The following is a 13,448-nucleotide window of genomic DNA, read 5'->3' as shown; positions in this document are numbered from 1 at the left end:
ATTCACAAAGCGTCTTAGAGTAGGAGCGCTGACATAGAATCAGGTTCCCCCAGTCTTAATTATTATGATCTGAAAAGCAAAACTGATCCTGAAAGCATCTCAGAGTAGGAGTGCTGGTTATGAAAACAGAACTTTACACCAGCTTACCATGGGCACACTTAATCACACGTACCCAAGTGGTATCATATTTGTAAAATTATGGAAATGTAATTCTCCTAGCAGGGGGGCAAAATGGAAGAGGGCAGGTTTGATCTAAATAGAATGACCAAAAAGCAGCTGTAGTCATGAGTTCTCATTATGAGCTCTACAGGGAAAGTGTCGCAGTAAGGCTATGGATTGAAAGAGGACATTTTTACAGACAGGAAACAACATTGATTTAATATGAAGTGTGTATGTGTGTGCGCAGACTGTACATGTGTGCATAACCAAAACACCACTGTGAATTAAAAGGAAACTAATGTTTATTAAGAATAACCTTTTTTCACAAGACAGCTTAGACAGCCTCTCTGCCATAGACCAGACCTGTTGAAGCAGCAATAATGCCATGAATCTTTAAGTGTTTCTTAAGCCCACTATTAAAACAAACAAAACAGATACACTAACAGTTAGTAACAAATACAGTATATTTTAAAAAACAGACAGGTGATTTTGAAGCTGTGAATGCGTCACTGACTAGCCTCCCCTGCTAACAAACAGCTCTTCTCTGAGCCCGCAGGTAAAGAAGGGCCTTGCTTGTGTGTGGATAGGCTAAAAGGCAAGGCTAACTGTGGCCAACTGGGATCCCTGTGCCACAAGCACAATAAAACATTGGTTTGTCTAGATTCTAGGGCATCCGCATTAATTGGGAAACAGCACTAGTCTGGGAAACAGTTTCTGAAGCCTCATCAGTCCACAGATAATGGTTTATGGTTACTCATTCACACGCCTACACACATACCAGTCTCTCATACCCTAGTTTGTCTTTTAAAGGCGAAAACAAAAAATGCATTAAAAAAAAGGATACAAAAGCAGCTGCATGCAATAAGATCAACTGGGCGGGATATAAAGGGAACCAAAAAACCACTAAATCTAACTATACCTTGGATAATGTTTAGGATTCCAAACTGGGACAGGGGCAGTTGAGGTTGACTCTAACCAAAGTACAGAACAGTACTCGACTTCCACTCAATGCCACCATACAATGGCAATAGGGTGGGCGGCAGCCCTACTGTACAAACGTACACTTTAACCGTTTCACAATTCAGGGCATTCACAAATACAGTACAACGATATTAGAAGAAAAAAAACATCTTAAAACAAACTAAAATCATACAACTTTTTTCCTTTTATAGGACCAGCCTGTATCTATGGCACATGCTTTCACAGCTTGCTTGTTGAATGCCATCATCTGTGATCAGGCTCGTGATTGGCACGTCAAATCCAGCCACCAATCGTGTTTCATACTTCCGATTAATCCCATGATCCAATAAACAGTCGAGAGGGGAAATGCCATACCATTTAATGTGTTGAGAGGTAAGGTGGGACTGATGGTTTGTAATATACTTCTCAGGTATCCATGCAGAAATGGCATGAGGCACTTCAGACACAGACAGGTAGTGGGGGTCCTAGTGGATTGGTGCCTCCCTTAGTATTGAAGCAAACGTGGAGCTCCAGAGACAGTGTTCTTCAGAACTCACAATACACCTCCATCCATCCCACCCTCAGAACCGAATCAAAATCATTACTGGCACAAAATGTGAACAAACTTTAAAAAGTAACGACCGTGGCGGGATGGGCTAAAACAGCAGTATGCACACAGGCATTGGAGTTTAAACAGCATCATTTTAAAGATAGCATCATTTTAAAGATATGTCATGACTTTAGTTCTTTAGTCTTACCTCACAAAAACCGTTATTCATTCAAAGCATGGTGACCATAGACCAATCAGTGTGACCATGGATGGCAGGTGATGGGCTTACTGACATGACCTCGAGCCACCACATTTAAAAAGTATGCTTATCCAGCTTCAGCTTCTTATAGTTTGGTGGGGCAATGGTAAAATGGGCAACTACAAATAAAGTAGTTGGCTATTTTTGTCTTGTCCAGGTCTTGTTACTTGTTTCTTTGTCCATGTGTACCTGTCTTACCAATAGCAAAACAAATTTGATCACAAAAAAAAACTGGTTAATTTGTTATTTTACCTTCAGGGCATTTTCCCCCCCCAGTACCCCCCCCCCTCCTTAAAAAAAGTGCCTATGCAAAGCCCTCACTCTGTCCCTCAGAAACTTATTCCAGTGTCTGCCTGCCAGCTGAAAATGTTTGCCAGTGTGTGTAGGCTACCTATCTCTCGCCCTCCAAAACATAGACACAGACAGGTAGTGGGGGTCGTATTCGAGTGTGTATATGGCATGTACTCTATTGAGTATGTAGGGTGTGGTGGCCTGCTGACATTAGTGTGATTATTCCAAAATTAGAGATAGATTTTTTTATTTGAGAAGAATGGATAAACGTACACAATACTAGTTAAGGATACTATACTTATCATGTTTCAAGTTGGCTTTATTAACTACAAAAAGGTCAAATGTGTTTTTATTTAAATTCTGGTGACGCTCTGCACACACACACAAAGCTTCTGGTCCAAAGTTAAGCCAACTCTTGGAAGTTCAAAGACGTCCAAAGTTCCTTCATTGAATCTGCTCCTCCGCAAGTATAATGCTGTGATCCTAATTCAGATAATGCATGTAATAACAAAATGCCCAGCGCTTCAAGCCAAGCCTCCTCCACCCTCTATTGCTCGCTCCCTCCCCACCTGCAAAATTTCAGTCACATCTTGTGCCCTACACATGTCTGTCCAATGCATGTAAACATCTATTACAGCTTGCCCCCTCCATAGCAAGCTGCTCTACCCACACTGATTGGTGAAGTCATTTAATGTTGAGCTAAAGAGGTTTAAAAAGGAAGAGAAAGGAATGATATAAACCATTTTTTTGGGGGGGTTTTGAACCACTTCAGAACTTTATTTTGCTGGGCGGAACAGTGGAATGTAACGAAAATAATTATGGTTACAACCCCTGGTTTGAATAATAAGCGAGAGACAGAGATCTATATAGATGTTCTGGAACATTCACTCTGCATAGTAGTCCCTTAAAGAATCCACACACCACAAACTACTTGGTTTACCTCTGAAGTAGCACCTCCTGAATGAGCCATATAAGACTGTTGTCTATCAGTGCATTATGACACATGAAATTAAGTCAAAGCATGGGCGTCATAAAGCCGAAAAACGTTGTAAAAAGAAAACAAATCACTTTACAACAATACCAACTTCTGTACTCCCACATACTATAGGTGTGTGATATATAGCCTGAGAAATAAAATACTGCTACAAGTGATAAAAAAAGTGTAAAAGATTGAATAAACATGAAATGGAGGAATGAGGGGTGGTTTCTGTTCTGTTGCTCCCTGAGTGATCCCTGATTCAGAGATCATTTATAAACTGTACATTTTGATATAAGGTATTTGATACATCTCTATTTTAATAATAGAATTTAAGTCTATTCCCTTAAACCTCCATTTCAGTTTTTAAGAATGGGTCAAGATGGTGGGTGAATGTGGCATTTATCCATACCAGGTCTTCACACGTCGGTCCAAATGCTGTGTGCCAGAGAGTTGGTGGTTAGGCCGTGACACGCCCAGTTACTCTGATGGTGGGAAAATCTCTAAGTGGCACATTGATAGCGGACTATCAGTGACTCTCAATGTCAATGTCAACCAGACCTGTGTATTTAAATATTTTAAAATAATGTGGTGCCGAATCAACTACTTCTATTAGAAGGATTTTCAAATGATTTCCTATAAAATAGCCTACTATTTAAGCATAAGTATTTTCAAATAGTTACTTCCAAATATATTATTTAAAATAAACCTAGGACCAAACAGACCTGGGTTCAAAAGCATGGGAGTATTTAAATATTTGTATAAATACTGGTTATTTTCAAATACATGCCAATACCTTCCAAGTGTATTGCCAAATGCATTCCAATATTCAAATACTTGTATATTCAAATAAAAATGCGCAAACTCAAAACATATCGCGGAGCGTGTCGGGATAGCACTTCGCTCTAAAGCCTGCAGCCTTGTTTGCTTGGCTGTCTAATTAGCCCCCACACCTATGACAATTTTCACTCCCTCTGCTTTGGGACACTTGTGCATATGGCGGAGGCAAGCGTGAAAGCTAACTGGAGGGTCAAGGGGTGAAGGGAGTGATTTGGGATTCAGCCATAGTCTTATAGGATGTGACACGTGGGGGCACAAAAAGGCTGCTGCTCAAATAGACCACGCCTCCTAAGGCCACTCCAGCGATGGGGAGAGACTGTGGGCGCGTTCCTCTGCCCAGGCGTAGCTGATGCATGCCAGATCTTACAACCCCTGGATAGGTATTTTACGTATCAGCTAACCACATCATATGTTATAGCAATCTGTCAGTCGATGACACAGTCAATGACTTGGCACACAATAATTGGTAGACGTATGCAACGTCTGAGCAGGGGAACGTGATCTGTAGGTCTGAGGAAAGCGGATACGGACAATTAGCCGCCAAGAATAGTCAAAATGGCCACCTGAAATGCTTTGTAGGCATAGCCTCAGACTCTTCTCTTCCTCCCACTGAAAGTGGTGGAGAGCTGTTGTCCCTTATCGCCACTCGATCCCATTGTCTTAAAAAAAATGTAAACAGCCACCTGAAGATTACACAGCTTATGTGGAAAAAACTAAAACAACTTATAAATAAATAAAATATGTTTTAAAAAGGGAGACGATACCTGGTGATAGAGAAAACTGTACTGAGGGAAATGCTGTGTTTGGGTCAAGTTATTGAGAGCTGTAGTGTGTTTCAGAGAGCCGGGGGGGGGGGGGGGGGGGGTTCAGAGAGGTTTAGAATTTCAGTGAGCTGTGGCAAGTTTCAGAGAGATCAGTGCAGTCAATTTTAGTGAGACGTGGAGAGTTTCAGGAGAGATGAGACAAAGAGGGACCAGTTCAGAGGGACCAGTTGATCTCATCCATGACCACCGCCTCGCCCAGATCGGCGTCCGTCTCCAGCAGGCTCATAATCACTGCCATGGCCGCCTCGTCATTACTAAGGCCTCCCAGGCCAGGGTCCATCATATTCTCCATATCCAGCTGGGAAGTTTCCACTGGGGGAGGAGAGAGGGAAGAGAGAGCAAAAGATGGTCAGAAAAAAAATTGTCAGAAAGAGTGTGGGGCAGAGAAAGAGAGCAAGGAAGAGAGAGAGGGGGCGTGAAAGAGGACTACAAACCAGTCACAGAACCACATAATCTACGACTGAACAATGGATCTTCAGCGAGAAGAGTACCATCATCAAATTCTCTGTTCGGTATCACAAAGGACCAATCCTAAACTAGTCAAGACTGTAATGGGCTAAAGGGATGAGATGTGATGATGTACCCATGAGTGATTCTCCTGCAGGGAATTGTGGTCTTTTGAGTTCTTGTTGTTCACCTTCCTCTGAACTGGACTTCCCTGGCATCTCTAGGTCTGCCACCTCTCCATTTGGCACCTCAACGAGACAGGGGGAAAAAAGTTACTAAAGTAACACACACACACACACACACACACACACAACACACACAGAGACTTACGCTGCTGCTGGACAGTGCAAGTTGCAGAGGAGACTTGTCCTTCAGCACAGTGAAGGGGCTGACATTACCGCTGGATGGGGACGAGTTCATCCTAAAACAGACAGATCAAACTGATCACAACAATCACACCTCAGGCATTTCTGAGCTTGTTTACTGCTTTGGTACAGTGACAACAATGCCAAACAGAATATATATAGTGAGGTACCGACAATATCATTGCGCACATTCTGAACAGGCAGTTAACCCACTGTTCCTAGACCGTCATTGAAAATAAGAATTTGTTCTAAACTGACTTGCCTAGTTAAATAAAGCTAAATAAAATAAAAATGTAAAAATTCAAGCATAGCTTGAACAGCATACCTAATTCATAGTGATATAAATTGGGGCGGCAGGGTAGCCTCGTGGTTAGAGCGTTGGACTAGTAACCAGAAGGTTGCAAGTTCAAACCCCCGAGCTGACACGGTACAAATCTGTCGTTCTGCCCCTAGGCAGTCATTGAAAATAAGAATTTGTTCTTAACTGACTTGCCTTAAAGGTAAAATAAATAAGAATATATTTTGACATCTCCAGGCGCTGGTCCAAACTTGTGCGCCTTTCACACCTACAACTTCTCAAATGTTTTTGACAGCTTATTGCAGTTTGAAAAGATTCACCAGAATCTCGTCAAGAGGGTGCCAAGCACTGATCGTTGCAGATAGAAATGTCTTAGCAGAGCTGACACGATTCCCCAAAGGAGACAGGGAAGCATACACCCCCCAATGAACACAACCCAGTTCTATAGCTATTCCTTCACAGGCTGCTATTCTTCATTCACAAGTTGATGGGCATCCAATGACATTATTATCCATCAATAATAATAAACATATAAATAAATGACAGTACCAGAGTTGAGACACCTGGTCTTTCCAGGGTTATTCTTTATTTGGACTATTTTCTACAATGTAGAATAGTGAAGACATCAAAACTATGAAATAACACAAATGGAATCATGTAGTAACCAAAAAGGTGTTAACCAAATCACAACATATTTAGATTTTTCAAAGTAGCCACCCTTCGCACAACCAAAACTTTTGACTGGTAATGCGCGCGCACACACACACACACACACACACACACCACCCCATTTCTCTGCCACATGTCCATCTTCACTGATAGGCTACCACACCTCATCACCCACCTGTTGTAGTCCAGCAGCTCATTAGCGATCTGGGTCCCGATGCTCCCTGCATAGATCATGGTACTGGAAGCACTGGAGATCCCCGGGATGATGGGAAGAGACTTATTGCCATCGTCTAGGAGGAAAACATTCATTAGCCGCAGGTTAGGTCTATTTAGCTATAGACCTCAATGCTTATCTAACACCAATTGTCAGCTTTTTCAAGTTGACATCTCAACTAACCTTCTGAAGCCTTGGAATTACTTGACGGTTCTGCTTTGTCCCCAGATCTGTCTGTTGGACTGTGGTCACTGCTGGAGACGTGAGAGAATGTGGACACATGAGAGAACCGTTTTGGGAAAGAGTTTTGAGAAAAAAGGTTGAATTACACAGTGTCACAAAGCTACAACGACAGTACAGAAAGATCAGTGACGATCCTAAGGAGGAAAAGGAAAAGATTTGTACTTACGACATGACAGTATTGGTTGACACTATGTATTCTACTTCTTTGGTCCAGGGATTTATGAAACTAAACATCCGACTTTGTAGTGTGACAAAAGAGCCATGTTTCGTTTTGAATTTGTAGCAATGTGTCTCTATTTTCTCTTTACTCCGCAGCACTGAAAGGAAAAAGGTGTGAAAGTTTAAGTTAGAGGAGATAGATATTCTTTATTCCATTTAACATCTAGGTATGGTTAGAACAAGAGTAATAATAGCATGAAAGCTGCTTATGGCATGCAAGTAGGAATGTTTTTATTTCCATTTTTGATTACCATTTCAGGGGAATACCGGAAGAAAACAATGGGGGGGATTTTTTGGGGGGCAATTCTGAAACTAGGAAAAAACATTGAAGTTGGGTAGCAACATGGTTCAAAAGTAGGACCGTTTCTCCCATGTAGTGGTTTGAGGCCCTACTGGTGGGTTGTGGCTAGCCTCTGGCTCTTTGCTCCTGGGTTATGATTTGATTCCACATTCTAGGAATTCTAGGGAAGACTTTGAATGTTTCTTGTCTCTCGGGTTGGTAACAGGAAAGGCATGGTGCAAGCGACAGCATAAACTAGTTTGGCAACCAACCACTGGCTGAACCAACGAGATCCTACCTTTTCGATGTCGTTCTGCTAAATGTGGCAAGTCATCTTGATGGAAGTATTCGTAGCATGACGTTCCAAGCAGCTCCTGGGGTAAGTATCCTAGGACAGTGGTGGCTCTGTAAGGAGTAGAGGTGTAGAACATATTGTTAGTAATCACATGATTTCAAGTCATCACTTCTTCAGAGGAGCCAATGTGGTTATGAAGAGGACAGTCTGATATGCACAAATTTGTGCTGTTCTTCAATTAAAGGCAACTCGAGTCTGAGTGATATGAGTCAGTGACCCAGACTCTCTAGAGACACCACATCCACACTCATGGGATAATTACATTATCCAGTTTTCATTATACTTTATTTGCCACCCAGTGCTTGGAGACCAAGAGGAAGAACTTTGAGCCCCTTCCCATTGAGTGTAATAAGAACCTAAACATTAAATCAAAAAGAGAGGAAAACAATCACCGTTGGTCGACGAAGGTGAACTTGCCATCCATGGCGTAGCGCGTGACGAACTCCGTTGCTTTGACCAGGACCTCGTTGGCCCCGTTGACAAGAGAGACGGCGTGGAGGTGGACACGGCCCACGGCCACCAGGCAGCTGAAGTGGGAGCTGTCCTTGTCAGTCTCCCCCTCACCCCCATCCTCCCCCAGCTGACTGGTGGGCCAGCTGCGAATGTAGCCTGTGCAGTGGACAGTGCAGTACTTCTCAGACTCTACATGGGGGGACAGCACGACAGGTAGACATTTTACATCCATTTGTTTTTCCATTACAGTTAAATCTTAATGAACACATTTACATTCATTGTTTAGCAGCTACTCCAATCCAGAGAATACATTTAATTTTATGTTTTATTATGAAAGAAAAGGACAGTCCTGCCTTATACAAACACACAAACTTAAGGAAAAGATGGGAAACTATTTTCCTTCACACCAATCCACATTAAAGAGGGGAAAATATTCTCTCAATGTTATACAGACAGGTTCCATATGTCCATTACATTTATGAAGACCATACTTTATAAATGGGGACAGATTTTTCCCCTACCTTTCTTTTTCGATGTGCTGGACTGGAATTCCTTGTCCTCCTGTTTGACTGAGATCTTGTGGTACTTCATGCGGCAGAAGAAGGAGCGTCGCGCCCCCGGACACAGCCGAGCTGCTCCGACCGGGAGGTCAGCCTGGACCTGCAGGCCCGCTGGTGAGAAGAAAGGCTGATTAGACAGAGGCATATACACAGTAGAGTGAGTAACACACAGGCATGCGGACGCGCACACACTCAGACACACAGTGGAGATTCAGTCACACTCACAAACACACACAATGCCAACGCAATTCACCTCACATTTACATTTGTACATTTTTTGTAATTTAGCAGACGCTCTTATCCAGAATGACATACAGTTAGCAGAACATAGTGTAGACACACACAATAGATCAGCTGAGACTACTCATCATTGCAAGTAACAATACAGTTATTTTCTATGTCAAAATGATATTCTCAGAAATTGATGTTTTCCACTACAACTGTCAGGCATGAGTACGACACTGCTTTACAATTTGAGTCCAAAAGGTCCTGCCCACTCCTCAGACAATCATCCCACTGACCCACTCACACAGTGCAGTATGCTCCATGGTATGGGCCAAGTTAATCTCCACTCCTGAGAGCTTTCCTTCACTGGCTGCTGCCTCACTTCCTGGGGGAGGACCCCAATGTGTTAGGGTGTAACACTGCTCTACTTTTTTATGGAAACTACCCAGCCTCCTACCACGGTGTCATTTCAGCATTGCTGTGGTCAACATTTTCCTTATGGAAAACACACACACCTTACATTTCACACCCTGTCCCCGCACACAGCTGAGAGTCACACATACTTACTTTTAGCATCTATTAGTCTCTCGCGGGGATATAACTCAGAAGCTGAGAGCTGCTCCTTTACTTTCCCCATGTCCTTTGGGTGAATGTAGTCAAAGAGACTCTGTCCAATCAGTTCCGTCTGTAAACAAAAACAACTAATCAACTCCACTTGCTGATAATAAGTAACGACTTACATTGACTACATCTCCATAACACATTCATTAGATATCTTTAAGCATTTCATGAATGTGTTATAACAGGTCCTAACCGCATTACCAGTCTAACTGAATATGCCAAAAGGACAAACCATGTTCTGAAAATGATGCTGATATGTAGCCTGTACCAGCCCCATTTCCCCCACTGGCCGGTATAGGTCTGTGACTTACCTTCTTCCTCTCACTGAGGTCAATGGTGCATGAAGATCCCTACAGGGTTGAACCCTCAGGGTACATTTTACAGATTAAATAGTGTAGTTGAGGTACATAACGCTTTCGTACTTCATTGACAGCCCTCCTCCACATCACAATGAAGTTGGTCATACTGGTCTATAAACACACACGAAGGATCTAAAGTTAATTTGGAAAGTATTCATACCCCTGGCCGTTTTCCACATTTTGTTACAGCCTTCATCTAAAATGGATTAAATAGTGTTTCCCCCTCATCAATCTACACATAATGACAAAGCAAAAACAGGTTTTTATTTTCAGGTCTCTCCAGAAATGTTTGATCAGGTTCAAGTCCAGGCTATGGCTGGGTCACTCAAGGACATTCAGTTTAGAATAAGGCTGTAACTTAACAAAACGTGGAAAAAGTCAATAGGTCTGAATACTTTCCGAATGCACTGCATTTATGAATTCCATGCAGTCAATGTAAAGTCAAATCTATTTTCCCATTCATAATGCGTTTAAAGTTCAGCACTTCATGGTAATTAACTGCGCAGTTTGCCACTCTGGTATGTCACAGGCCGATACCGGCTGGTGGGGGAAATAGTGCTAGTTCAGGCTGTATATCATCATTCTCAAGACGGGGGTTTAACCTTTGGGCATATTCACCAACACTGGTATGATAAAAATCACACTTTTGAAAACAGCCATAATGATGACAATATGCTGTCATTGCAATGATGCATCTATTAAGATACATAAATATGACCTATTGCATTGCTTGACACGAATGCGCTATAGATATGCTATGGATATATTTCATGAACCTTTACTATACCCTGGCATTAGTGAATACTTGTTTCTGATTGATTTGAAGTGCATTCCAGAGCGTGCATAATTTCTTATAATGCACAGTATATTTGCACAGCAGAATTCAATGGCTATAGTTATTTTTTGACATGTTCCATGTTTGAGCTGCTTTTGAAAGCAAAAGTCTAATTAAAATTTTTTGGGGCATTGTTGAATTTGTTTCCCATAATGGCAAGCTACGACTGATGGCTTGGTTACCACGGCAACTACTGTAGCTATCTAGCTACTTCAGTGGATGTTGAACACATGTCTACCAGCAAATGTGTTTATCACTTTTATACCATGGCTATAATGTAATCAACTCGGGGCTCTGTGTGTTCTCTGAAAAATAATGCAACTCCATGGAAGGTCAGTTCCACTCAAACATATCTTCCAGGTCGTTCATTGATTTTCCTTTACATAATGCGGTTGGGACCTGTTCTAACACATTAATGAAACGCTTATAAGTAATAAATGAATTATGGATATGTAGTCAAAGTAAATCCTAACCTAACGTTGTTCCAATGCAACCTAAAACTTGCTATCAAAGAACATCAGAACTATTATTCTGTAACAGAAACTGTGTGAATCATTTGAAAATGTTAATAAAGTGTGTAGTGGTGAGATTTCTCACCTGGCTGTAATTCAGTGTCTTGTTGATGGACTCTGAGACAAAGACTATTTTTCCGCGATCACAACCCACTACGAACAGGAACCCGTCTGCAGCCTTGAGAATGAGGTGTTTGAGCTCGTCATCAGGGAGGAATGAAGGCTTATAATTGGCTTCAGCAAAGGAACAGGTGGAACCTGGGTAAGTATAACAGCAGTCAGAGAGGACGAGGATTTGTTGTTTCTATCAAGTGGCATTGAAGCAATATATTAATGTGTGTGATATTTATGAGCCATTGCCAAAGAAGTAAAAAATATACTTGGGCTTTTCTTCATAAAAATAATATCAGTTTTACAGTTAATACAATGTACAATATACTTAACAATTTGCGACTTAAAATTACCCGAAACCATCTAAGACAAGGTGACAGTTGGTGGTTAAGCTATCACCATGTCTCCTAAGAAAGTATTAGTACAAATAAAGTATTACCTTGTATTAGTACAGTATTAACTCACATTACTTAAGTCTACCTCATATTTGTAAAGTATTAAGTGGGTGAGCAGGCCAACCAACTGTACAGTAGGCTACCTTTGAGGGATTTGAGGTGCTGCACAGCCATCCTGAGCACGGTGAGTTTGTCCAACTTGCGGGACATGGGGTTACAGGTGGGAATCATGGCTGACAGCTCGTCGATCAGATTGTTCATCTTGTCCCGGCGCCGCTTCTCGATCTGGCTGTGAGGCTCCCTGGAGAGAGATGGACACTCAATGACACCAGATGCGGTGAACCCATTTTCTCTCATGACACCTCCCTACTTCTTGGTCTGGCTTTATGGGATTGTGTTCTCAAAATTCAACCTAACATTATCCATTTACATTATTCATACCCCTTGATTTATTCCACATTTTGTTGTGTTACAGTCTGAATTGAAATGGGATTAAGTAGATTTTTTTCTCACTCCCATCTACACACAATACCCCATAATGACAAGGTGAAAACATGTTCAGACATTTTTGCAAATGTATTGAAAACAAAATATCGGATTTTACATAAGTATTCACACCTGAGTAAATACTTTGTAGAAGCACCTTTGGCAGCGATTACAGCTGTGAGTCTATCTGGGTAAGTCTAAGATCTATCCACACCTGCAACATTCTCCAATTATTCTTTCCAAAATTCTTCAAGTTCTGACAAATTGGTTGTTGATCATTACTAGACAACCATTTTCAGGTTTTGCCATAGATTTTCAAGTAAATTTAAGTCAAAACTGTAACCTCGGCCACTCAGGAACATTCACCATCTTCCTAGTAAGCAACTTCTGTGTTTTACGTTATTGTCCTGCTGAAAGGTGACTTAATCTCCCAGTGCCTGATGAAAAGCAGACAAGCAGGTTTTCCTCTAGGATTGACTGTTTAGGCGCCATTCTGTTTGTTCTTTATCGTGAAAAACTCCCCAGTCCTTTATGATTACAAGCATACCCATAACATGATGCAGCCACCACTATGCTTGAAAATGTAGACTGTGGTACTCCGTAATGTGAAGTATTTGCCTCAAACATAACGCTTTCTATTCAGGACAAAAAGTTAATTGCTTTGCCTCATTATTTGCAGTATTACTTTAGTGCCTTGTTGCAAACAGGATTCATGTTTTGGAATATATTTATTCTGTACAGACTTCCTTTTCACTCTGTCAATTAAGTTAATATTTTGGAGTAACTACAATGGGAAACCCAGAAGCGAGCTGCCCAGTGATGCGAGCCTACCAGATGAGCTAAAATGCCTTGTAGGCTCAGAGGCAAGCAACAATGAAGCATGCATGGGAGCACCAGCTGATCTGGACGACTGTGTGATAATGCTCTTGGCAGCCGATGTGA

The 13,448-nt window shown here is 41.7% G+C and overlaps 1 protein-coding gene across 3 annotated transcripts in view; it reads right to left on the bottom strand.

Annotated features, from left to right (window-relative positions):
* Nucleotides 1-443: 443 nt before the first annotated feature.
* bmal2 (basic helix-loop-helix ARNT like 2) overlaps nucleotides 444-13,448 on the bottom strand; it is a 33,022-nt gene continuing 20,017 nt past the window's right edge. For all 3 annotated transcript variants that reach the window (XM_020455792.2, XM_020455794.2, XM_031801637.1), the window contains exons 5-16: nucleotides 12,164-12,321; nucleotides 11,600-11,772; nucleotides 9,755-9,872; nucleotides 8,924-9,073; nucleotides 8,342-8,591; nucleotides 7,893-7,999; nucleotides 7,262-7,412; nucleotides 7,036-7,106; nucleotides 6,814-6,928; nucleotides 5,637-5,727; nucleotides 5,443-5,554; nucleotides 444-5,171 (exon numbers count right to left, since the gene is read on the bottom strand). In XM_020455792.2, the coding sequence (XP_020311381.1) occupies nucleotides 5,014-5,171; nucleotides 5,443-5,554; nucleotides 5,637-5,727; nucleotides 6,814-6,928; nucleotides 7,036-7,106; nucleotides 7,262-7,412; nucleotides 7,893-7,999; nucleotides 8,342-8,591; nucleotides 8,924-9,073; nucleotides 9,755-9,872; nucleotides 11,600-11,772; nucleotides 12,164-12,321 (1,654 nt within the window). In that variant the 3' untranslated portion in view covers nucleotides 444-5,013. The remainder of the gene's footprint in view (nucleotides 5,172-5,442; nucleotides 5,555-5,636; nucleotides 5,728-6,813; nucleotides 6,929-7,035; nucleotides 7,107-7,261; nucleotides 7,413-7,892; nucleotides 8,000-8,341; nucleotides 8,592-8,923; nucleotides 9,074-9,754; nucleotides 9,873-11,599; nucleotides 11,773-12,163; nucleotides 12,322-13,448) is intronic.

The sequence above is a fragment of the Oncorhynchus kisutch genome, linkage group LG22 (genome assembly GCF_002021735.2).
Source record: "Oncorhynchus kisutch isolate 150728-3 linkage group LG22, Okis_V2, whole genome shotgun sequence".
NCBI classification, from domain to species: Eukaryota; Metazoa; Chordata; class Actinopteri; order Salmoniformes; family Salmonidae; genus Oncorhynchus; species Oncorhynchus kisutch.
The sequence above is the reverse complement of the archived record's forward strand: the minus strand, read 5'-3'. Positions and strand labels throughout refer to the sequence as shown.